This window comes from Sparus aurata, chromosome 23 (genome assembly GCF_900880675.1).
Source record: "Sparus aurata chromosome 23, fSpaAur1.1, whole genome shotgun sequence".
NCBI classification, from domain to species: Eukaryota; Metazoa; Chordata; class Actinopteri; order Spariformes; family Sparidae; genus Sparus; species Sparus aurata.
Genome location: NC_044209.1, coordinates 3,801,905 through 3,828,087, shown reverse-complemented (window position 1 = coordinate 3,828,087; position 26,183 = coordinate 3,801,905). Strand labels below are relative to the sequence as shown.

Here is a 26,183-nt window from a genome sequence, read left to right as displayed (position 1 = left end):
ACGTGATGGCAATGTTCGCGAAAAAGCACAGCAGACATTATTTACCCTAAGTCCGGTTTTGGACGTGCCGGTGGGTCCGGTCCATCGCCTCGGGAGGTGGGCCGTCTGGGTGGACTAGCAGCTAGCTACACACGAACATCCACAGATCCGATTCCACTTTGTTGTCCGCGCGTCTCCGGATCTCCTCAGACCCGAACAGACTCGGTCCGGACTCGTTTAATCTCATTAATCCACAACAGTCAGTTTAGATGCACAGAACAGAACGGGACCGAACCGCCGGCAAAATCCCGGTCCAGCTCGCGCCACTGCAGGTATCAATCTGCTTGTTTCTTAAGGTGTGTAGTGGAGTCGGGCTCTGCAGTGATTGGCTCTGGTGCGCATGTGACTGTGGTGGTTATGGTTAGCAATGCTAGCAGAATTTGTAAAGCATTTCTGAAATAATTTATTAACGGTATCATTGTAGTCCAAACAAATTCGACATTGCACACCCTTGAACCACGCAGCAGCCATGTTGAAAGTCTCAGGTCAGTCTGATCCTGATCCGCAGAGATATTTGAGGCAAACACACACAGACAGACAGAGATTCCTTGCATTTATAGAGAGATAAGTCCTGAGTTGTTACCACATAACACAAGTCCATAGAATGACCATTCCACAATGCTGGAGCCACTAATAATAGAGAAGATCAGGTCATTATTTAGCATTTCTTTTCCTATTGCAAAGAGACCTTGCATTCAGGAGGCCAAATTTTACTGTATGAGTTCTCCAAGCTTGATGGTAGTTGAGTGGATACATCGCTGATAGGCAGACAACTGCAATTGCAGAGATCATTGAGTCCGGAACAAAGTACTCGGTTTGGGAAGGAAGATTAAGGGTTAGTTCATGAGACGGTCAACGGGTGGGGTTTGGCCAGCCAAGGATGATCTGGGATGGGAGGAAGTGAGGTCAATTAGGGGGGTTGCTGTGTAAGTAGCCATGCACGTGGAGATGACTGGACTGCATGCTGGATTTTTCCTAAAAACTTTGGCTACCCCAGTTGTTTGGAGTGATCCTGTCTCTCATAAAAAGAGAATCATTTGACTCTGCGACTGAGAGTTGGAAGGGGCCCAGAAATTAAAACAGTCTTTCCATATTCCTTAGAAATGTTAAAAGGGAGGCTAAAGATGTCTTGGTTCATTTGTCAACTATTCTCTTAATGAAGGTTGGTAGTGAGTGGAGTAGATGTAGAATCCAAAACCAATTATCTATTAACTAAATACCATTTCTACACAACAAAAAAGGTTATTACTTCTGTTCTCAGTGGATAACAGAATCATGACGCTGTCGACTAAGGAAAGGGACAACCACCAGCAACATCACGGTTCATCTATGAAAGGTCCTGGAAAGGATTCCAAAATATCAAAATACTTCAGCTTTGAGGACAAACAAGAAGTGTTCCTCTAAATTATGTTTGGAGGAATCAAATTGTTAATGATTAAAATGTAAAGGCAAGTCGGACAGATACAGGTTGAGTGGAGATAACATGCTTTAGAAATTGCGTTAGCTCTATTTAATTTCCTGTGAGCACCTGCACATTTTTTAAACTGCCACATAAGCCGATCAGAGGGAGAGTTAAGTAGAAGCAATGTGATCAGCAGGGAAACTACACTCTGAAGAGCTGAACTGAGATTTAATGACGGACAGCTTTTCTATATAAACACATACAGATTGTAATACGTTGTATGTATTTGAACAGGGTGGACATGTTCAGTCAAAAATTCATGGTCACTGACTACGTAATTAGACATTTTTTTTCCCTCAGCTACGTGGTCGCATCGCAGGTAAAATGCACTTGCGTCTGACATTCAGCGATCGGATGGTTTATCACTGACTGAAGGAATGATCGATGACTGTTCTTCGATGGCTATAGTCAGGCGATTTTAACTTACTTCTAACTAACTTACTGTCAGAACTAAGATGTTATAAAAAATAATCCCGCTCACCCAAACTTTGCTCTGTGCTCTGTAAAACTAACTAGTTATAGTTATGGATATGATGTGAATTGAGATATTAAGGTAGTGTTGGGCGTCCTGCACTAGAGGTACACCGATAGTGGATTTCTAAATCAGCCAATATTAAAAACATTAGAAACTATTAATGTTTGTGCATATTCCCAGGGCAAGGAGGAGCATAAAGTAAGAACAACACATCGGTAAGTAAAGTATGAAGTAACGTGACATTTATGGAATTAAATGGTTTCTTTTCCTACCTGCACTCAAAGCTGGTCCCTATGGTGGACAAAATGATGGTGTTACATTATATATTCTAGAAAAGATCAGCTAAAAACAGGTCGGATGAGAGAGGTCTGGCTATAACAGACTAAATATGACTTGAATGCCACACTTATCAGCCTCTGGTAAAATCAGCTGTTCCCTGTTATCCGGGTAGCCAAGATATTTCCTTACCCTCCTAAGTAATTTAAGTCTGTCGCACATGTATGGCTGCTGTGTATCTAACATTAACGTACAGATATTTTCAGCAGAAATGACCCTCAAATGATGATGATGACTCAGAGTTATCCTCCATGAAAAATTGTGATGTGCTCCTTCCTCCCTGTGGTCAGTGGAGGCTGCACAGCCATCGGCAACTATGGGAGCCAAGTTCAGCCGATAACAATAGTTTGTAAAATGTCCTATCGACGACCTCTATCCGCCAATGGAAACAGTGGTATACAGCGTTGGGCGAATGAGCAGCTCCTGCCTTGCGGCAATTTTGAGGGAACACACATACTCACCATGCATGGTGAGAACCGGCTACCTTCCAGTTTAGCCCTCGACCAACTTGAATAGGGATAACCCCCGAGATTCCACCAGATACGTGTCCACTGTGTTACGGCTTCAATACGGTTTTGCTCCGCCATCCGTCAGACCCTACCGGTTGCGTGTTGAGTCCGCCACGGCGCAGTCACGAGACCAAGGAGTTCCCATGTGATTAATTACATGATCACTCGCGACCGCAGTTATAGGTATATTTGTTATAAAAACAGCAACACGAAGTGTTCCCGACCAAAGGATTAGTAGAAGAGCTTGTATTTGTCTCTTTTTTGGGATTTGTGTGCTGGCGTCAACATGGAGTGTTTTATTTTGAAAAGTAACCGGATGTCATATTGTTGTTTCGGTAAGTGACTTCTTGTCCGCTCGGTGCTAAATTCAGCTAAATTGCTGCGTCGTGCTCCACATCCGCCAGAAATAGAAGACCTGCTTATTTGTGCCGGAGGGCTCCGGAGGGCTCCGGACTGCCTAAGCTGGGACGGAGCAGCGGATCTGGTGGAAGTTAACACAGAGACTAAGGTGAAACCTATCAGCTCCGCTGGCGTGGCAGAGACGTAACGCAGCGGACACCTATCTGGTGGAATCTAGGAGCAAAAGGATGTATTGTAATGTTGATGTAATGTATCAAATTGAAGGTGAAGCGAGTCATTTTGCAGGGGTTGTGGCAGAAAATGTGTCCAAGGTTTTACAGCCACTTCTTTCACAGTGTAATATAATGCATCACAAGCTGCTAAATTAACTTTCAAAATATTGTATATTTTACTTTTTAACATAAGATAATTTCATTAAGTAAGCGGATGACACCAACATCATCGACTGCGTTACAGACAACGATGATAGTTCATACTGGGAAACATGGTTTTGGACATGGTAGTAGTATTATTGTATCAGTGTTATTGTCGTCATGTTGCAGTCTGAAGCATGCTCATACGGGTCACCACTGTATTTTTTTATGTCGTTGTGAGCAATAATTTAATCTGTTTTCCAGTTCTTTAATCACAACATTAACTCAATACAAAAGGACAGAATTCGAAGCTAACAGAGAGAGAAGAGAGACAGTGAAATGCATGAGCAATGGATTCCTTAATGACTTAATTAGCCTTCAGTTGAATGAAAGGCATGAAGCTCATCTCAGCTAATTACAACTGTTGGGGCACACACCAGCAGCCCACTTACATCCTCTCACTTGAAAAGAACAGAATGAGAACAGGACAAGCGTCTGACACTGACACTGTTAAATAGACACAACAGACCACTCAGCTTACTCAGTAAGGCAACATCAATAACTTGAGGGGGAGAGAAAAAAAAATCAGCAACAATCAAACTTCCCTGGAGGCAAATCCAGTCAGCAGTGTGCTTCAGGATCCACATCTTCTGTGGAGTGAAAATCAAACTCAAACAAGACATTCCTAGCAAATCGATCACCACCAGAGGGAATGGGGACCAGAGCAATCAATTGAAGGTGAATTGGAATCCCATTACTGCACATTGATTCACCTGACAAGGAAGAATGGAGCTGATTCTCACATTGTCTGTTAGGAGTCTGCAAAATGTCAAGAGTCCAGAGAGAGAAGACCGCAGGGGTGTAGAGTGACACGGGAAGTACTGAGAAACATTTCAATCCAGCAGCCCTGAACATGGGAGCAATGGGAGCTGTGTTTGATTTAGCTGTGGGCCCACAAATTGTCTAACATGTTCCTTTTTCCGATTAAAACATGCTTATGAAGGACTGAGCCTTTCGAGGATGCCCCCTTCATGCTCATATCATGGTTGTATCAACTGTTATGAATGATCCTGTTTACCTGTGGTAAAGTTTTTTGTTGCCCCTGTCCCATCTTCTTTTAAAAGTGTCGCTGCCATCAAATTTAAAATAAACATGTGTTTGACACAAATCAAGCAAGCTTATGAGGTAAACATTACATTTATTGTCTTTGTATTGTTATCTACTCAAGTGCAGTACTTAGGTATATGTGTAGCATACTTGGGTATTTCCCTTTGCTGCTACTTCGTAGTTCTACACCACTAAATTTTATTGTGAAATACTGTACTTTTAACTCCACTATATTTATTCAATAACTTTAGTTACTAGTTACTTAGCAGATTACATGCTGCACCAGAGCCAACCCAGCACATTTTTAAAATGAATTAATTGTACTGGCAATTTGCAAATTATCACATTCATTAATGCTTTACAAACAGACTTGACTGTAGATACTGGTTGGAGCACAGTGGGTGACGATGAAGGCAGACATGTTCATTCATGTGCATACCATGGTCGGACAGTACAAACAGTCCTACATTTTGGGCTGCCCACATGAAAAATGATAGATAGCAAAATATTCCTACCATAGACCTGGGTTAGAATATCTACAGCAGCACAATTCAAGCCTAAAGTCACTCCACTTACCACATCATTACAGTTGACTGACAAGATGAGGATGGAGCCCTTTTTGGCAGTGTTTGAGATTTAAACACAATCAGTGTGTTTACATGACACTCAAGAAAAAACGAATTACTGCGTTGGTCTGACTATGATTGGATTTTTAAGATGCATGTATACACCTTAGTCTGACTAAAATCGGACCGGATCAGATTTCTCATAGTCGAATTAAAACACCTAGATTATTCGATTGAAAGTTGCATTACTCCTGCATGTATACGTTCCATCAGATCGGACTGGATTTTGGGTTATGCGCAGGCGCGAGATTTTTTTTCCGGGGCTGTTAGCTGGAAGTAGAAGGACAGCGGTGGCGTCTGTCCTCCGAAATCACTGCAAGAAAGAGCGTCATAGTGCATCTAGTTTGTGTAATTATCATGTACACCATACACGAAATGTACAAAGATGTAGCTTCGTCCGCTCTTCGTACGCCGTCTTTCTCTAATGCCGAGGCAGAGTTTGTTGTTGCTGGTGACGGAAAGAGGTCAGCCGGAGGTGGCTCTGTTATCACTAGTTGAAATGGGTACAGCGCCACCTATCGTACCGGGGTATGACATGCTTCGGCCAATAATCCGATTTTCTCACCGGCATGTATACTCGGACAATTGCAGTTGTCTGATTGAGTAGCATAGTCGAACTATGGCTGTAATCCGACTAAGATGTGCATGTAAACGTACTGACTGCTAACACAGAACTTGATGATGTTAATGAGGGAAAAGGTGGCGTGCAGGCTGTTGCCTGGTGTCCCCCCTGACCTATTTCAATCTGACTGTAGGTGAACAAGAGAAAGAAAATATGGAGGAGGAGGGAGTAGGAGCCAGCACAGATCCAGTTAGTGGTGCACCATTGAATGTTTTTGTGTGGATGTGAAGAAAATCAGTGTTGACTGATTTGCAATATTTTAAAATTAGGTCTCAGATGATAATATTAATTCAACTTTGACTTTTGTTTTTGTACGCACAAGCATCGGGTGGAAAATTTGGAAACGTAGTTTGTGTAACAAAGGAACACAAACAGTAGAGATTAACAGATCTAAAGATTTGTTTTAATTGAATCAGTGCTGATCAGCCTTTTTGTAGTCCATTAATGTTGCGTCAATTTGGAATTTGGTGCACAGTGGGGTCATTTGACAGCACTTCCACTGTAGCCAGTGTGCATCTACTATTGCATCTAGTGCCAGAGTGGAACTTCTGGACCATTCAAATTCCTAAAGAAGTGTATCTATTGTCCCAATTGCTAAAGAATTTGTGCCACATCCAGTCACTCACACCCTTAGAGTGTGTTCAAAGTGCTGCTTTTAGCGTGCAATGTCTTGCTCCAAGGACATGTCGAAACGTGGGCAGGAGGACCTGGGAATCCAAAGCACCTACCCTGTGATTAGTGGACAACCTCTTCTACCTCATGAGCCACATTCACTTTTTGGCCTGATTGCAAAACATTCTTGGCCGAGCAAACAAACAGGCACAGCTAATCACTTGGCTCACGCTGTTCTAACATCACACTGCATGGACATTTGCACCATCAAGGAGGATGAACAGGATTAGAAAGGAACAATGAATTAAGCTAAACAGAGAGATCTCATCAGAGGGAAAAGAGGTATTAGCAAATGCAAAACTTGGAACTGGGACAACGATTCACCTTTCAGCATGACGAGCCACAGCACCTAGCCAAGCGGCTTTGGGACAGAGCTCTGAATGTCCCAGTATGGCCCCAGCTAAAGCCCAGACTTGAACCCACTGAGACCTGAAGATACCAGTCTGCCAATGATCCTAATCCAGTCTGACAGAGGATAGGAGGATCTGAAATGGTAAAGGCATAACCGCAAGGACTGGAAGCTGAAGGAGCTCCTTTTAGCCCTTGGCGTTTTATGAATACAACCCCCGATCCTTCTCTTTAAACAAAAAAATAATAATAACGTATTCATGTCAGGATAAGGTAGTTCTGTTCACAGGTCTCTGTGTGTCAAATCCAATCTTTTGGAATAATGAAGATCTCTGCTCTGAAATACTGTTCTGGGAGTTATTCTATACAGTGGCAGCTGACTATTTCCCACCACCTGTGTCTCATCTACTGCTTAAGGGATTTTCTATATGTGAGGTTTTCCAAATGAGATTGTTTCTACTCACTGTGGAGGAGAAATACATTAAAGTGATGAGTGAGGTTAAAAAACATAAAATTGGACATTGTGTAAATAACGCAATAATGATCTTGAATTAACAGGAGAGGAACAAAGGACATGCGGTCACATCATAACAATACTTCCTGGAAAGGGCTGAAAGACGTTAAGATCAGGTGACTTAATGAGTGCATGCTGTTTTCCTCTGTCACAGAATAACTGAATTGATGTTTGTTGCCACCAGAGGCCTGAATTCCACAGGACAGGAGTCGAGTAAATAACCTGTCAGATAGCATCCAGTCACACCTGCCACTGCTGTCACAGCCTGTGGTCAGTTACACACACACAAAAAACAAGTCAAGGACACCAATCCAAATCAACTATGTGTCTCTGGGGTTTTTTCGACCAGTGTAAGGCCAAAATATTCTAGATCTACATTATAAAGTGGAATATTTTCATTACTGATTCTGATTACAAAAAATGTATACCAACAAAGAATATAAACATCTACCATGATATATTTACAGATAATGTAATATACCTTATTACATTTGGGTAGAGTGGGTAGAGCTGGTGGACCAGTGATCGGAAGGTCGCTGGTTCGAATCCCCGGCTCCCTGGGGGTGGGACTGAGCTACATGCCGAAGTATCCTTGAGCAAGATACTGAACCCCAGAATTGCTCCTGATGTGCAGTTGGCACCATGTAGGGCAGGCACTGCCATCAGTAAGGGTCCTGCAATGAGCTGGCGACTCATTCAGGGTGTACCCTGGCCTTCGCCCATGAGTAGAACTGGATTTGGCCCCAGTAAGCCCCGCAACCCCTCAGGGGGAAAAAAAGCAGCAACATCCAGCAACCCTCACGGAAAAGCGGAAAAGAAAACGAACGAACGAACCTTATTACACTGTCTGGAATTCAATCTGGAAAACGGTAGCACTTCATTAGAAGGGGATCTACGTGACATCTGACATAAGCATACGTAACCAGTCACCAATGATAGTTACATCTCTTCACACAGGATTATATTACTTTCAATGTCAGAATGAGTCAGTTGACATACACCGTCATGCTCATATGTTAAGTCACTTTCTGCACTAATATAACGTAGAAACACTAAATACAATCAACTGTTTTGCCTTCAGCACTCATTGGTAGCCATCTTCTGCAGCTTTTGTCATTTTTTGCTACTTTGGCTTTTGTCTTTTTGACCTGTTGTAGGTTTTTCTTGTTCCCTTGGTCGTTTGGTTTTATTTGTACTTCAGCTTTGGTTATTAAAACAGGCCTTTTCCCCTATTCCTGCCTCCTGGGTGTGTCTGCATTTGGGTCTTCACCTTTGTTTCAAGCGTGAATAGTAACATGAAGACTACCATGATATGATATAAAAGTGGGCCGCAATCGAATGGTCATGGGGGGGGGGGGGGGGGGGTCACATGAGAGAATTTGGGTAGATTGCAAACAAGGCACACTGTAGCGTTCTGGATACACTGCAACGGTTTAGTCGCAGGGGCTGGGAGTCCAGCCAAAAGGGAGCTGCAGTAGTCCAGGCAGGAGCTGAACAGTGCTTGGACCAAGAGTTGCGTTGCGTCCTTTGTGAGGAAAGACTGGATCCTGCGGATGTTGTAGAGGGTAAAGTTGACGAAGGTGACACCGTGACATCCTCGACAGTGACTGACAGGTCCATGCGAAGGCAGTCTTTCCCCAGGATGAAGAGGAGTTCAGTTTTACTAAGGCTGAGCTTGAGGTGATGCACAGTTGTCCACGTGGAGATGTCTGCCAAACATTCTGAGATGCGCGTTGCAACGTGGGTGTTAGAGGAGGATGGAGGAAAAGAAAGGAACAGTTGGGGCAGTCTGTTACTTGCTTCTAACCTTTGTGCCCAGATTCAACATTCTTAACCTTCTTTCCTACAGGCCAGGGGTCACCAGTCATTAACCAAATATCATCTGCTCTCTATCAGTCCTCCTTGCAAGTGCCTCCAATGACTATTTGATCCATACTTATTTAAAACCTGCAATTCTACAACTCTCCATCTCTGTTTCCTGTCCTCCTATCAATTCCCAAGAACTGCTCAGCCTCTGTTTCAGAAAACAGTTTTCCATCTGAGACATGGTGAGCTTAACCTCATGTTGTACTGATTGCAGTGCATACCTGTTACCTTAGATAAATCAGCTGATAGAACAATGACACAATCATTCAGCAGGAACCTCCTTCCATCATATCAGAGGTAAACAAGACTGATATTTGAAATTGAACAAAAGGCCAGAATTGGCCTGATAATTCTGTCTAACCAGAGCATCCACTGCCAAAAGCAAAATATAAAATATAAGAAGTGGAAGAGACAAGAACAAAAAAGAAAACAACAGTGTTTGGACTGAGCATTGCACCATCCGTCTGTCTTGACATCCTTTTTGATGTGTGTTGGCAGCCGCAGTGATTCATGCCCCATGTATCTCCCATCAAATATTTTGGAAAGAACGATAAATGAGGACAAGTGGAATTAAATGAAAGCATCTACATTTACAGGAATGACACATAGAATCTGCTTAATGTCCATAAGCACCCTCTCCTGTATACTACGAACTGCAGTGTTTATGTCATTTTACTACTGATAAACTGTCAGGCTGGGCAATGTATTTTATGCTATATGGTTATATAGCATAAAATACATCTGGCAGACTGGCCTGATTAATGCAGTTTTTGAGCAAAGCCTTAAAGAGGGTGCAGAATTAAGAATAAAATGTAAATGCTCACATATGAAGTATCATACTAGAGACAGGGTAATGTATTTTTCCACGCATTTTTGTCCAGTGGCATAGTGGGCAGAGCAGCCATCCTCATCAAAAAAATTACCACATAGGTTGACTGTGAAAGCATCTCATTACATACCTTGCTACAGTATATTAACATAGAGTACCTTAAACCACTTTGATACTCAAGATACCTTTCAGTCAAGCTCTCTGTGTTTTGTTCCAAGTCAACTTTACCAAAAAAGTAGACCAGCCACATCGAGCTACCCCAAGTATTTAGCAGTTCCTCATTCCTCAACGTACACTACTCACAATAAGTTAGGGATATTGTGAGAGACTCAGTGGATTTCATACACACGGTGTTTCTTTCACTTCAGAGAGTTTTGAGATAGGGAGGCAATTGTATTGGGGTGATAGACAAACCTCATTTTGTGTTTTCCACATAATGGTCTCACTGTGTACAGTGTGCCTTACATATTGGGGCCAATACCAAAAAACTAAAAGACAACCCTTTTCAATGTGGCATCAATTTCAACATTCTGTGGGTATAAAAAGCTGGTATTGTCAGTAAGTCATTCCAAGTTCATCATTCAAACAGCCATGAACACACGACGTCACTTAACAGACGAGCAGCGCCACCTGGCCATAGAGCGCCTTCGGGTCGGTGGCAGGCAGTCAGATGTTGCTCGTGAACTTGGTGTGTCTCAAAGTGTCATCAGCAGACTTGCATCAAGACACAGAACTACTGGCAGAGTTCGTGACAGACCCAGGAGTGGAGCCCCACGAGTGACAGACCGCAACGATGACCAGTACCTAAGGACCTATGCACTCAGACATCGTTATGCAACTGCCACACAGCTGCAGGCCCAGTTACGAGATGTGAGGGGTACTAGGGTTTCCAGACAAACCATTCCAAACCGACTCCACTGCTTTGGCTTGAATGCCAGACGACCGTTGCAGGCGACTCCACTGACACCAAGACACCACCGTGAACGTTTGCAGTGGGCACAAGACCATGTGACCTGGACAATGCAGCAGTGGTCTACCGTCCTGTTCACTGATGAGTGTCGGGTCACCTTGCACAGAAATGATGGTGGTCAGCATTGCTGGAGAAGGCGAGGTGAGCGATACGCCGAGGTCAACATGGTCCCCAGGGTTCCCTTTGGTGGAGGAGGTGCAACAGTCTGGGCAGACATCACCAGTCAGCGCAAAACAGATTTGGTTATTGTAGATGGCTCAGTCACTGCACGTTCTTACCTCAGAGACATCATAGAACCCATCATCATCCCCCAATTCCGCCAGCACACCCCCAACTTTCTGTTCATGGATGATAATGCTCCACCACATCGTGCCAGAATTGTCACAGCTCGACTTCAGGAAGTCGGAGTGCCTCATATGGTATGACCAGCAATGTCCCCTGACCTGAACCCCATAGAGCACGTCTGGGACCAGCTGAAGCAGAGACTGGATGATCGTACCCCACCCCCACGTGACCTGGCAGAACTGCGTGTAGCACTTATGGAGGAGTGGAACGCATTGCCTCAGAACAACATCATGAGGCTAGTGAGGAGCATGAGACGTCGCTGTCAAGCTGTCATTGGGGTAAATGGTGGAAACACCCGCTACTGACATTGTCAATTTTTGTTATTTGGGGCTATCCTTGTAATTGTCTAAATTTGGGGTAATAAATATTAAACTAATGAAAATGGTGTTTCTTCTCATTCATTATTAGTAATATCAAAGGGAACTTTTACTTATTTCATTAAAATTCAGACCAAATCGGAAAAGCACTCATGTAAATAACAATATCCCTAACTTATTTTTAACACATCAGGTTCAGTGAAGTGTAGCATGACCTGCTGTCAGTGACAGGAATGTGATTGTGTACAGGAGCGCTGATGATGCAGGATGACATCACCAAACCAATGAATGAGTTAGCTGTCCGTCCATAGGACTTAATGTTAACTTCTCTAGGTTCATGTGTAATAAGTCAGTATGAACATGAAACAGACCAGGGGTCTCATTTATACAACATTGCGTACAGTCATACATACTAAAATCGTGCATGCGCTCAAAAGTTGACCTGGAACACCCACATTCAACCATAGATGGTCAATGCAAAGTGTTCCATGAACATTAATACCTGGAAAAGAGCCGCTGATCGATGGTTCTTTACTGTGAATCATTGCCACCAGAGAAAGAGTATTTCTCGTCCATAGAACAAGGTTTTGGTGAGGTGGAGGTTACAAAGCACATACTGTATACATTCATTCACAGCGACAGTCCATGCAGCATTTCGCATGAGTGGCACTGCAGTGTCTACACGTCAAACTGACTGTTTCATTTGCCAAAATGATGGAGATGGTGAGTGTGGTCGCCCAGACTAGAACATCAAACAGGGGAAGTTTGATACTTGAACATAATGTATGGATTTAATTTGCCTGCCTTATTATTAGGATATAGAGCATCACGATTGTGTGAGTGCTGTTGCTGACTTTATTTCCACACGTTCTTAGTTTACACAATCCATATGTGCTGGTTGTGAAGATGTACCGGATGAGCTGCCTGGGTGTGTGTGTGTGTGTGTGTGTGTGTGTGTGCATTTGTAACTATGTGAGCGTGTGTGAGTGTGTCAGCCATGGTGCTGTCTCCAGTGCGCTCAGTGTGGCCTGACAGCAGTCGATAGTGTTCACTGCAGCCATTTTACACACAACTACACAACATGCTCTATGAAAACTCATCTTATGTTATATGTGTACAATATCCATTCTTGATGATACCTGATGTAATCTTGAACTTCAACCACTGATGATAATGATTTCATTATCAAACAGTCTGGTCCTCTCCAATGCATTGAAGATCTGATTTAAGATTTGAGCTGGCTGATATTTTTTTCATTTGAAAGGTGTTTATGGAATAGTTATGCTCCACTCCATGCGCAAATACAAATGACACTGCTGGTTTGAATGTTTATGATAACGTGGATCTATAAATGAGGGCAGCAATTGACCACTCAAAAGTACATATTCAATGATGTCATCACATATTCCACATCTCATGTCATTTGCATTATTCTATGTCCTTGTCGTGTATCCTATGTAGAGCCCAACCAATCAAACCAAAAGAGTCATGACCGATACTGATATTAGGGAGTATCTGCTGATATACACACATTTTTTGCAGTGAATCCTCAAACGTGGTTATCAAACACTTATGACTAAGATGATATGGTATCCTACAGTTTAACTATAAACTTAGCTGTGTATAATGATATCAATGCACTGAGACAGTAATCTTCACTCAAAACTTAGTAATTATAAATCACCCCAGGTATCATTTTCTGCAATATGTTCTTTAAGTTTCCATATTGGCCGATATCAACGACATATAGTGCAATCACAATATACAGTATCTGTGATAGGCCAATATCAGTCGATAATACCGTCCAACCAATACGATCGATTGGGCTCCAAAGTTAAGATGACATCCCATAAGTGCATTAAAGCAGAGAGTAAATGAACAACAGATGCATGCTGGACGTTTACTTTATAACCGAGAGGACTGAATGATGAAATTCTGAAGAGGTTTGGGATTGTATAAACATATTTATGGTATAATCAAGATACAAGTACTTCATATGATTACAGAACTTTGAGTAACTTATGAAAGCTGCAAGGCCAGATGTTTTCATTTAACAGACATGTAATACACTCTTAACGACTGCACTAGAAACCATCCTGCAATAAGCTCACATCAGCCAAGACTCACGACTTCCATCAACATGTTCACATTCCGATCCATGACTAATCAGTAGTCAATACTACATTATTACAAGTACTAATTTAATTCACTAATAAATTTCAAAATAGAAACCACAGATTTAAATGTTGTATAACTGTATCTACAAGTAACAATTGTTCATGCCACGCATGACTCATTCCCCGTCCTGACCGATGAGATATATCAATTTAATGTATGAGTCCAGATTTAAATTGATTCGAGAAACCCAGACAAGATGACCTCTCGCCTGGCATTCTCAGCAGAAACCACTGCTCCCGACTCTCCTTACCCTCCTTGTCCCACCTACCTGGTCTTAATGGTGGGGTTCATCCTGAGTGGAAACAGTCCCAGGTCTACGTCGTGACAGTCAGGATTAAACTCTAAGGCTCCTGAGACATAAATCATAAAGTAGTCCCAGAGCTCGGGCAACTTCTGGGAGGAGAGAATCATGAGGGAAACTTAAGGGGTGGTTCGTTTGTGGGAGAGCAAAAGACGGCTGTCATCCAGAGAGGGGGGCACCCAGCAGTATTATATCACCTCCCTTCAGCTTCCCTTTAAGCACTCCCCAGCTGAGCCAGCCACAACAGTCTACTCAGCACCTCCGTTTAGCTGACTGACTCCTCCTCGCGGGACACGACACAAGAACAAAATGAACTCACCCTTTCCAAACTGCCCTACTTTCCTGTGGGATCATACTCAAGTATTTTTAACTTGTCTATTTTTTGGGGGAAACATTGTTTTCCTTGGAGAGAAGTGATCGATCAAGCTGGTGTTTTATAGTTGCTAAACGTTCCTATCAAGCCCTGAACATTGCGTCATGTAATCCAACATGGGATATCAATGGTGCGACAGAGAGTATCATAATAACAATGATAACAATAAAAAATAGGCGAGAATCAGTCAATGTCATTGCATTATGTTCGTTCATTTTATCAGTGTCACTATATTACTATGAGAGAATGATGGAAACCATTCAGGGTGACAGAAATTAAAATGTTTTCTTTAATCTGGAAATATTTGATGTGTTTATCTTGTGTTGAAATAATAAATAAAAAAGTAAAGATCAACACTAACTGTAGGCTCAAACATACAGGCTCCACACACACATACACTGCACATATTTTATCAGATAAAAAATAAAGATAAAAAAAAATAGAACATTTTCAGAGATGAAAAGTTGGTTAAACACTGAAGATGCTGTACAGCCGAGATCAATCATAAAGGTATGTATGTATGTAAGTATGTATGTATGTATGTAGCCTTACTGGTCTGAACACACCAAACGTAATTTTAAATGATACCAACTTCGTGATTATCATCAGTTTACCGCTCTGCGCACAGAATGCATTCGTGGAGCGGGAACAAGTGAGACACGTGTTATTAAAAGCGTCTGCGTGTTATTGATTGTGCGCCGAACCTATCGGGGAACCTTATTGATTCAGAAGCTCTTCAGTCATGTGTGAGGAAACAAACAGAGGACGCGCCGAGGTTGAACCCCAACTTCTTCACTTTTCACGTACCAGTAAATGAGCGACAGTCCGTCGAAACGCTCGAGCTCTCTCCCCCGCTGTTTCAGCAGAGACATATTATCCAAACGTGGTCCCGGTGTCCAGCCCCCACACTGTTGCTGCTGCCCACGCTGCTGCTGCCCACGCTGCTGCTGCCCACACCGCTGCTGCTGCTGCTGCTGCCAACTTTCGGAGGAGAAACACAAAAGTGCCGCCGCCCCACAAACGCATCACTCTGCCCGCTCCTCAACTGGCCTCGCGCCGTGAGGCTGAGTCTGGTGCCTTCGCTGACTGTGTGGATGTGTCAGCACTCATTCCCCTTCAAATCAATGAGACCGACACTGCACGCCGGTAACGGGACGGTCTGTCGACCCGATTCTAATCTGACCGACACGTGGACTTTTTCCTGCTGACTGACCTTAACCCATCTGTTTGACCAAATTTCAATGTCTCTTTACCCGCAACAGTCCCGACTGGCCGTGCGGCAGGTGACCCCTGCAGTGAGTGAGGGTGATGGGGACACACCGTGTGTTTGACTGCTGTGGATCAGTGACGCTGCCTTCAAGGTCCAGCTAAGAAAAACAGTCTGGCACACTTCATGGACACAGTAGTCTGGCCCACCTGCTGAGAAGAATTTACGACGGTCATCTTGTGACGCCACTTTTTTAAAATCAGTTGTCTGGTCCACAGGCTTTTGATACTGTAGTTAATGAGACTTTTACTCAAAAATGCACCAGTAAAGCACAATACCAGCTAAGACAAAAACGTTTTTAAAACTGCCTGGCATGATTTGCAAGGACCCGTAAAAAATCAAAACAAATGAATAACCTAATTAATGTCTGACGGGTTTGACTCAAAAAACAGTTTAGTTACTAGTTAAAAGAAATTAACATTAACTGATAGCTACTCTTAATCTCTTATTAAAAAAAACAGCTTCTATGAATATGCAAATATTCATTTGAAAAGTTAATCTGTGTTTCTGTGCGACCCTCGCTGTGTTGTGTGACCTACATCTGATAATCCTGCTGTCAGAAAAGATGCATTCAAGAGCAACCTGCAGGATTATGATGCCTGGGTCAGCCTGACAAGTCTAAAACATTCAGACATAGATATAATTATATTTTATTGCGTCTGTTTAATGAATGTACCCGTGATTCCTTAGAAAACAATATTAATAATGAGTGGATTATCTTGTTGAAATACACTTTAATTCTGTGACACATCTGAATTTTTATTTTGTGTTTTGTGAATATTTTTAATCCCTATAAATAATGCAATGCATTTAATTAACTTGTATTGCATTTCCATGCACGCCCATATAACTAATATATATATACATATACATATACATATATAAATGGCATGACAGACCAAAAGACTGACAAACCCTTGGTTTACTGCATCATGCAGCAGATACATATGAAAACATTCTTTGCCTGTACAACTGTACAGCGAGACTCAAACGTCACAGTGAAGCAACAGGTGATGTGCTGGCATGGTTGTGCACAGCCCAGGACAGGAAGGCTCTGCAGTGGGTGATCAAACTCCCAAGAACAACACTGGTACCATCTACAGAGCATCAGTGACGTCAGTGACATCAGTGACGTCAGTGACGTCAGTGACATCAGTGACGTGAGATGTCTGCACAAACTAAAAGACATCACCCACCCAGCCACAGTCTGTTCACCCTGCAGGATCTGACAACAGATAGAGAAGTATCTGCTGCTATACCACCAGACTATGGAGCAGCTTCTGTCCCCAGGCTGTGAGACTCTTGAGCTCATCAACACTCGAACACGATACAGCACCTAGATGTTTGTATAATGCATTTTTTTTAATCTAGCCTAATTGTTATTTAGCTTTAAAAGTATACATTTTATCCTTAATAATGTTAAAATGAAATCTAACATTATTAAAACCGATAAGCATCTGTCATCATGTCATATGATCACACCCTGGGATTATTAAAGTATTTCTGATTCTGATTCTGATTCTGATATACAGGGGGACTGGTGCAATGAAGAAAATGTCCCTTAAATGGGTGCTGTGTCCCAGCGCTTCAGTGGACGCTATGACTTAAAGTTCCTATATTGTGCTCATTTTGTGTATCTACTGGAAAATCTTCACATGCTTTAATGAACAAATAACACATTATTTTTTTCATATGGTTCATTGCTGCTGCACATGTATTCACCCTATATCTTAACGCTGTGTATAAGTACCTGTCACTTTAATGGGGGGGGGGGGGCAACAGGGGCCAGTGCCCCCGTAACTCTGAGTGTGGACCCCCCTGTGGCCCCCCCGACAGGGAGTCTGCATCAATAATACAAAGACAGATTTCTTGCACTGATTTTGAACTGAAGGGAAAGGTGGAAATAAAGTGTCTTAGCAGTTTACTACCCAATCAAAATAGTTGAAATTGTAAACATTGTTTGAAGTCCCATTTACCCCTTTTCTGAATGAGGGATTTGTCTTTTAATAGGGGGGCCAGGTTGGGGCTTTTTTGTACGGGGGCACATACAACCCGGAAAAAAAACTGGTCTAGAACCGCCACTGCACATAGACTCCCTTGCATAAGTAGTTCTCTTGTTTGTTAAGGCCACAATACAATAATTCTAGCGTCTCAATATTAGCATTAATGACTCATTTAAATGATAATAATCATACTGTATGTCTCATAGTTTAGTGATATAATTTTCCACCAATCTAATGTCCAGTAAACTTTGTACTGGAGGCTTGTGTGCTGCTATCCATCATAGACTGACTAGATGGAGTAAGTATGCCTCCCACATGCCTCTCATCAGGATGTCTGCACTGAAATCTTCTTTTACCTTAATCCCACATTGGAGCTCTGAGGTTAACAGGCATCAGTGCTCTAACTCTCTGACTTGTAATGGCTGCAGATAGGATTGGGGACAGGTAGCTAATCCAGTTGCTTCCAAGATGTTACTCCCTCAAACTGCAATTACTCAGCAATTGATAATAACCACTTTAAAACTAAAATTTAAAAAATGTAGTAAAATAAACTACAGTGAAATAAATTAAAATGTATTCAATGATAAAAATGACTGAATAATGAATCAGAACAAAAAATCAATACCTTTGCTTTGAGGAGCTCAGTTGCTTTGAGTATTTGTATTCAGTGGTCAGGTATTGCCAGTTTGATAACTCAGATTTTTCTTACCATGTTGGAAATGTGCTATCTTATTATAATGATTACTGTAAGATTTGGATAAATCACTATTATTGATGGCAAAATCATTACTTGCTTTGTTGGCTTCCTGGGAGCAACAGAACAAGCTGGAAACTAGCACAGGGCCAGCTTCAGCCAGACCTCGCCAAGATACGACCAGTGGAAGAACAGCTCCAGCGCTTCCTGAGTTTCGCAAACTTCTACAGCCTTCTACTAGCCTGACCTCTACCAACTCTCCCTTTGCCTGGACCCCTTGGAGCCTTCATCATACTCCCGCTCTACAGTTCATGTTGGAAGTGGACACCTCAGACTCAGGAGTCAGTGTGGTCCCCTCTTAACGAGATGCTGGTTCCCACAAGATTAATCCCTGTGCTTATTTCTCACGTCTGACAGAACATCTAAGCTAACGGGTTTGAGCCTCCTCTGTTCCCAACTCAGGAGCTGGAAATGGAGGTCCTATCTGTCCAGGCTCATCCACACTGCTACCGTGAGTCTTGGAGGTCCACTCAAGCAGCCCTGACTCACTCTGTTCAGCATAACCGCCGCCCTGAGGCGTCCGTTAGAGGGGGTTTGCTGTCATGGTTGGGACTAGTAGTCGGCGGTTTTCCTTTTTTGTTAGGATATGCTTGTGTGTTTCCAGAGGTGCACTGCAGGAAGTGGTTGTGGTACATGGTCACAGTCAGAGCCACCTCAGTGTTTTTGCTTCATGTCCTCGAGCAATGGTCTCCTGACTTATTTGTTTTGTCCTCTACTCTTCCAGAGATCGCTACCAGCTGTCACCTGCTTTGTGCCGGACTACCACCCAGACACCAGCACCTCCGCCACCAGGCTGTCTTCACCATGCACTTCTGCCAGATCCCCAAGCCTACGCCTCAGCTCCACCACAACAGCTGAGCTGCTTGCCTGAGTCTGAGCTTTATTAGACTACCATCTACCTGTGCAAGTTAAATAAATCCCTTAAAACTGCTTCAGTCTGGTTGTCCACTTTTGGGTCCTGCATCAACTTAACACCAACCTGAGACTTATTGTAATTTCATAAAGGCAAACGTCGGGTGTTAATTCTCTGTGTCATCACTAGCAAACCCTTTTAAATAACACATAGTCACTTGTTCCGAAAATGTACTATATCATATCAGTTTTAAGGTTTAAGGTTAAGGCTTTTGAAATCCTTGAAAGTGCTTGAATTTCAATGTTGTGTTTTCAAGGCCTGAAAAGTGCTTGGATTTTAGTTTAAGTGCTTGAAAGTGCTTGAAATTATAACTCTGTGTCTTGGCAACATTGGGATCAGACTGGATAGTTTTCTTATTACAAGGAGAGATAAAATCAGTCTGTGTGTATCATCACACATGCAGCCTGGTAACAATAGAGAAGGATGGCTGACAAGAAGGTGAATTTGATGCAATTTGGACTGATGACACGTTCAGTATTAATAAACTTTGATGAATAAGCGAAAAGCTTATAAAAGTTTATGTCAAAAAAGAAAAGTACAAGGTGCTCTCAGGTCTCTCTTTGTCCCGGGGCAAGTGTACCTGAAGAACACCAAGTGGCTTCCCTTTTTTTGGATAAAACTTTGTGTTCTCCTTTAATTTCTAAAGTTTTTGCTATCATGAAACATCATTTTAGATGTTTACAGCATAATACAATGTACATAATTGTGATAAAAAGTGAAAAAAATAATCATGAGTATATATATTCCTGTAGATTTTACCCCAGCGATAAGGTGCTGGAAAATTTTGTAAATTACCCTAAAAAGTGCTTGAAAAGTGCTTGAATTTGACCTTGAAAAATGTGTACGAACCCTGTGGTTCCTGCACACAGCTAGTTACAAAGGCTTGGCTCTATGGCATTTTTTATTACGTGTTTTTAAGGTGTTTCATTAAAAAATCACAAAATGGTCAAGATTCCAGACTACATACATTGTTATTGAAGAAAATGAATCCAGGAACATATAAAAGGATCAATGTAATGTATTTGTCGTTTTACAGCACAGGGTTGCAGCCCTTTCATGCTGTACACTCATAGAACATAAATACACTGATTATACTTATATGTTTTTTTATATGTTTTATTAATTTCTTCCTTTAGATGTATGGACCCAGAAATGAATACATTTATGGAGTATGTGTCTTAAGGTGCTGTATCTAAATTTCAAAATACATTTGACATACTTTTAGATAAATTGATGCCAACTTAATGCAGTGTTGAGTATTTGTATCCGTGTCAGGGCTACAGAACCACTCATCCATAGGGCACCATTTGCAAACACTCACTGTATTTTGTATGTAAATACAAAGTAAAAAGTGTCACATAATACAGAAACCTGATGAACCCAAGTGCTCATAAATATTCAGCAGGAGGATTACGTATAATCAGCTTGAGCATGAAGAGAGTTAGTAGCTGGTTTAAGACAGCCGGAAGTCTAAAGACACCTGTCTATATTCATGTCTCTTAGGAAAGATATTCACTGACTATGCTGAACTGAAGAACTAAACTTCACCCGGCTCCACCAGCCACAACAGCAGAGCAACTAATCTTGTGAGTCTGTCTGTGCATCAGAAGCAGTTTTGAATCATTCACCGAGTGTTTAAACGTCTGTCTGTCTGTCGACATTTTTCATCAGTGTAGTTGCGTTACAGCCATTCAGCCATGTAGTGCGGGCTAAGAAGTAGGAAAAGGGACATTGGCTCCCCTCTTTCCACCCTTTCCAATATTTGTTTAAAGTTACAGATCACTGTATCCTACTTCCAATCATTCCCAGCCTGACAGATTGTGTAAAACTAAAGAGCATCCTATGACGGGATCAAATCAGTGTGTAATGGAACACCTGACATGAGAAAAGTGAGTTTGAGGTGAGTTTGATTTTTGTGTTTGTTGTTGTGCATATAGGTCTTAAAGGCTGTGTGGATGGTGTGTTCTCTCATGTCATGTGTCCCATTGCACCATTCACACTGATTTCAGGTTGCAGCTGGTATGATCCCATTGCAATAGCTCTATTCTTATCTACTGTTATGCTCTTAGATGGTCATCCAGAGAAAAGGCAAATTCAGAAATCCGTGTACAATATAAGTATCTGTAATCTGTTTCAAACTGTGCAATACATATAACACTTTTGAGGAATGTCAGATAAATGCTGTAAATGTCTGGCGAATCGTAGAGCAGGCACAGATGTTACAGTCTGCACAAAATAAACTGTGGCTATAACATCAGCATACATATGCACACAGCAACGTTGTATCCAGAGGTGGACATAACATTTACTTACTTAATGTACAAAAGTGCAATTTTGTGGAACTATAGGGGCTTACGGCTGCTGGCAGAGCAGAGAGAGGCACTCAAACACATGCAGACAAGTCACATTCTTTGGGATGTCAGAGAAAATTTGACTGGAGTCCTTCACAGAGAAATCCACAGTCCAGCGGCATTAAACTTAAACAAATCCTCCACAGGCTAGCTGAGAGAGACGGTGAAGATCGCATTTTTCACATCACGTTACAATCTGCTCACATATGGATGATAAAAGTGATTATTAATACATGTAAATTGCTACAAATTGTTACATACAGCCTGTTAAGTTATTTAAGTATTTCTATTCAATGCAATGCCATACTTCTGCTCCACTACATTTACATGGCTAATACTGTATTGTTCTTCTTACTTACTCCAGTACCTTAATTTAATGAAAGTTCTAAAATATAAATACAAAAATTGGAATTGTGAAACATGAGAACTGTGATGCTGGCTGTCTTTGGTCTCCAAAGAGACTCACAGTGAGATCAGGGACCACCATTTTTTTTTCCAGATATGCAGTCCACATCCACAAAGTATTAAAGTAACGTAACTTGATTACTCTCTGTAATCTTAATGACGATTGTTGTCATATGTGCATACGGGCATAGTTACACACTAGAATATCGTTCCTAATTTTAAAATTGTAATCATGTTTATAATCCCCTTTTTTACTAAATGTGTCTGTAATCTAATTACATCTTCTTTTTATTACTTTACTGGAATAAGGTTTGCTCTTTTTTGTATCCTAGTATGTAATCTCTTTACATGTATTCCATCACTCCTCTAGACTGGTAATGACATCACTGCTCTGTTGAATTAAGACTTGAGATTCAGACGGATCCCTACCACTGAAGTGGATACTTCATTTTATTCTGTCACTTATTATTGGCTGTAGTTCTACAGGTTTATGTTGAGGCATCCTGAGCTTCTTAATCTTTAAGTGCTACCTGGACATTTATTGAGCTTCATGCTATCTGAATGTCCACACATCAGAAATCCTCTATGAGTTCATCAAGTCAATCCAAAGTCTCCTGGAGGTAAGACTTTGCATCTCAGCGGCAAAGCTCTCTTAATAGGCTTACAAGTGAGCTGCCATGGCACTGGGTTTTACTGCAGTGAGCCCAGGCACAGAGGCATCTGGACATGGAGCACCCTCTGCTGGAAAGTCCCATAACCTTGCAGGAAGTGGTACCACCATTTGGCTTACTTGTGGAACAGCACACAAGTGGAACAGCACATTGTGAGCACTACTGAATGTGTGTTCTTGTCAAATTTGTCATAAAGTTTGATTTGAGCCAAAAGCACATGAATTATCATGGACAGGTTAAAACAGACTAGTAGAGTCTCATATAACGCTTAACTGACAATTGTTAAAATAATCCGGTGCTCAATGCAGACAAATCAAAGGAGATGGTTATTGACTTCCAGAGGTTATACAGCCTGAGTACGCTCCTCTCTGCATCAGTGGCCACACAGTGGAGAGAGTGAAGAACATCAAGTTCCTCGGAGTGCAGATCTCGCAGGACCTAAACTGGAATAAAAACACCCCAGAGATCATGAAACGGGCCCAGCAGAGACTGTACTTCCCGAGGAAGCTGAAACAAGCCTCTCTCCCCATCAGCATCCTCAGGACTTTCTACAGTGGTGTGGTGGAGAGCGTTCTGACGTATTGTATCTCTACATGGTACTCCAGCTGCAGTATGTCAGACAAAAAAGCCCTGCAGAGAATAGTGAGAGGAGCTGAGAGGGTCATGGGAGTTTCCCTCCCCTCTGTCCAAGAATTCTTCCAAAGCCGCTGCAGGAGCAGAGCACTGAACATCATCACCCTCTCCACACATTCTTTGAACTGCTCCCATCAGGAAAACGGTTCCGGAGTCATGAAGGCCGAACTAACAGACTTATCAACAGCTTCCTTTCACAAGCTGTTAGATTGATGAACTGCTGATCTGGAGCATGTGCACTGATGCACTTCACGGGCCCCTAGTCATAGTTTTAGTTTTAAATTATTATATTTATATATTGTGTGTTATATATTGTGTCTTCTGTTATAGATCCTGGAGAAACGTAATCTCATTTTTGTTGTGGTACAACAAAATGACAGTAAAGCTTTGATTGATTGATTGATTGATTGATTGATTGATTGATTGATTGATTGAATTGATTGATGTGTCAGAAGATCAGAGCTTGCATATGTAAAATGTTTCAAAGTCCTAAATCCTATCCTAAATAAATTCATCGGATCAAATCAATGCAAATCAAAATCAAAAGGATTGAACAAGAGGAGACCTTCAGGGTATGAAAATGTCAGATTATTCTTGAACTTGAGAGTTGGTTTTGTTTTACTTGTTTTTTCTTTCTTTTTATTTTATATGGATCAGGTCATTTGCAACACCAGCAGGTGTTATTAGAAAAAATCATCAAGTACATTAAGCTTGCAGTGTGCTCTGTGAGGAAAGCTTTGGCATATCATGTACCTCCCACAATTTTACATCAAGGATGAATAGACACATTTATTTGACGACAGCAGAAATATAAAAACAAGATGGCTGATCTCCCTCTGTGAGCTCCACTGCATTAATGATGACACATAAACCTCATTGTTTCTGCTCGAAATCTCTGCTGCACATTTACACAAAGTTAAAATGTGACAGATCATGATTCATCAGTCACGAAGCTTCTCTGTTCTTTACATCACTGCCTCTTCAAGTGCTACTCTAAAATCTGCTGTTACTATTTAATGCTTCAACAAAACCAGACAGGAGCTCAGATTTAACATGACCAATTTATTCTGACAATGACACAGTTACTAAATCAAATGTCATTTACTTTTATCCAAATATACAAAAATACATTGGTAGCAGTTCGGAGAGCTCACTTGTACATTTACATTTACATGTACAATTAGGGCATTTAGCGGACATTTTTGTCCAAAGCAACTTACAATAAGTACATTTGTCACAAGAGAGAAACCACGACATATCACTGTCGATGGAGTAAAAAAAATTTAGAAATGATTGTCAAGCTCTCATCTGAGGATCATAACTGCTATTTGTCAAAGATTCTTTAACTGCAAAAGTGCTATGATAGAAGTTCTAACGATACAAACGTACTAGTGCATACAATTTTTTGGGGGGGGGACGGGAGTGATGCTATGTGGGGTCAAGGTGAAGTCTGAACAAGTGAGTCTTGAGTCTTTTGCGGAAGATGGAGAGTGATTCCGCTGTCCTGACATTGGTCGGGAGTTCGTTCCACCACTGAGGTGCCAAACAGAGGCTTTGTTTGCTCTCAGCAATGAAGGTACCAGTGGGCCTGAAACTGGAGTTTCAGAGTCGTTAGCGCCACTTGTGGGTTGTTGGTCAAACCAGCTGTTGACCAGGGCCTAGAGGAATCCCTGGAATCCCGTCCCCCAAGCACCACCAATAGCTAAGCAATTTTAAAGGTTTGACACAGGATGACACAGTGGTGAGTTGCTGGCGACATGGTGCAAGGCCAACAACCTGAACCTGAATGTCACCAAGACCAAGGAGATTTTTGGACAACTCACTGTTGGAGCTAGATCTCCGGCGCGCCGCCATCAAGGCAGACAAAAAATGTAAATCCCTGAGTGCGACCTAACTGGCAGGAGAGTAATGGTGGACCTCCTACCTGTTAGGTCGCACTCAGGGATCGACACCGCCGGAGGTGCTACTGCTAATGTGTTGTCCAAAAACCTTCTTTTTAGTAAACTCTGTGTACACAAACAATGTTTTCAATGCTCGTGTTCATGTGTAGAGACCCTGGTGATACTACGAGCAATTTTCATGTTGTGTCGAGCCTCCTTAGTGTTTTAAAAATAGCAATTTTGATGCTAGCGTAAAAGTGCCCCTGCACCCCATTGAAAATTAGCTAGCCCGAAGACAAAACTACGGTAAATCTTTAAAGTGCCTCTTCCATCGTAATTATGCATTTACACGAAGGTTTGACTCATATTCAATCACAAATAAAGCCTTGGTTGCGTTTTGGCAAGAGTTTCACTTTAAGATCTCCTCAGGGCTGCAGAAAACCTTCTTCTCTGCCACTATCCAGTCTGTCATCTCTGGAAGCATCACTGCCTGGTATTGCAACTGCAGTGCCCAGGACCGGAAATCTCTCAATAGAGTGATTCAATGTGCTGAGCGCATCACAAGAACTGCATCGCCCTGCCTTCAGGACATTTAGACCAGGCGGCGGTGCAGGTCCAGTGCGACTAGGATTATGAAAGGCATTCACCACCACAACCATGAACTTGTGTTTGTTGTTTTTCCCTCACCAGTTTAATGGCAAGTA

General features: G+C 42.0%; 1 protein-coding gene across 4 annotated transcripts in view; it reads right to left on the bottom strand.

The window, feature by feature from the left end:
- si:dkeyp-72e1.9 (syntaxin-binding protein 4) overlaps positions 1-15,908 on the bottom strand; it is a 94,251-nt gene extending 78,343 nt beyond the window's left edge. For 2 of the 4 annotated variants that reach the window (XM_030409025.1, XM_030409027.1), the window contains exon 1: positions 14,197-14,392. In XM_030409025.1, the coding sequence (XP_030264885.1) occupies positions 14,197-14,339 (143 nt within the window). In that variant the 5' untranslated portion in view covers positions 14,340-14,392. Of the gene's footprint in view, positions 1-14,196; positions 14,394-15,409 lie in introns of those variants that run through there. The other 2 variants (XM_030409029.1, XM_030409026.1) reach the window with 2 other exon arrangements.
- Positions 15,909-26,183: the final 10,275 nt, after the last annotated feature.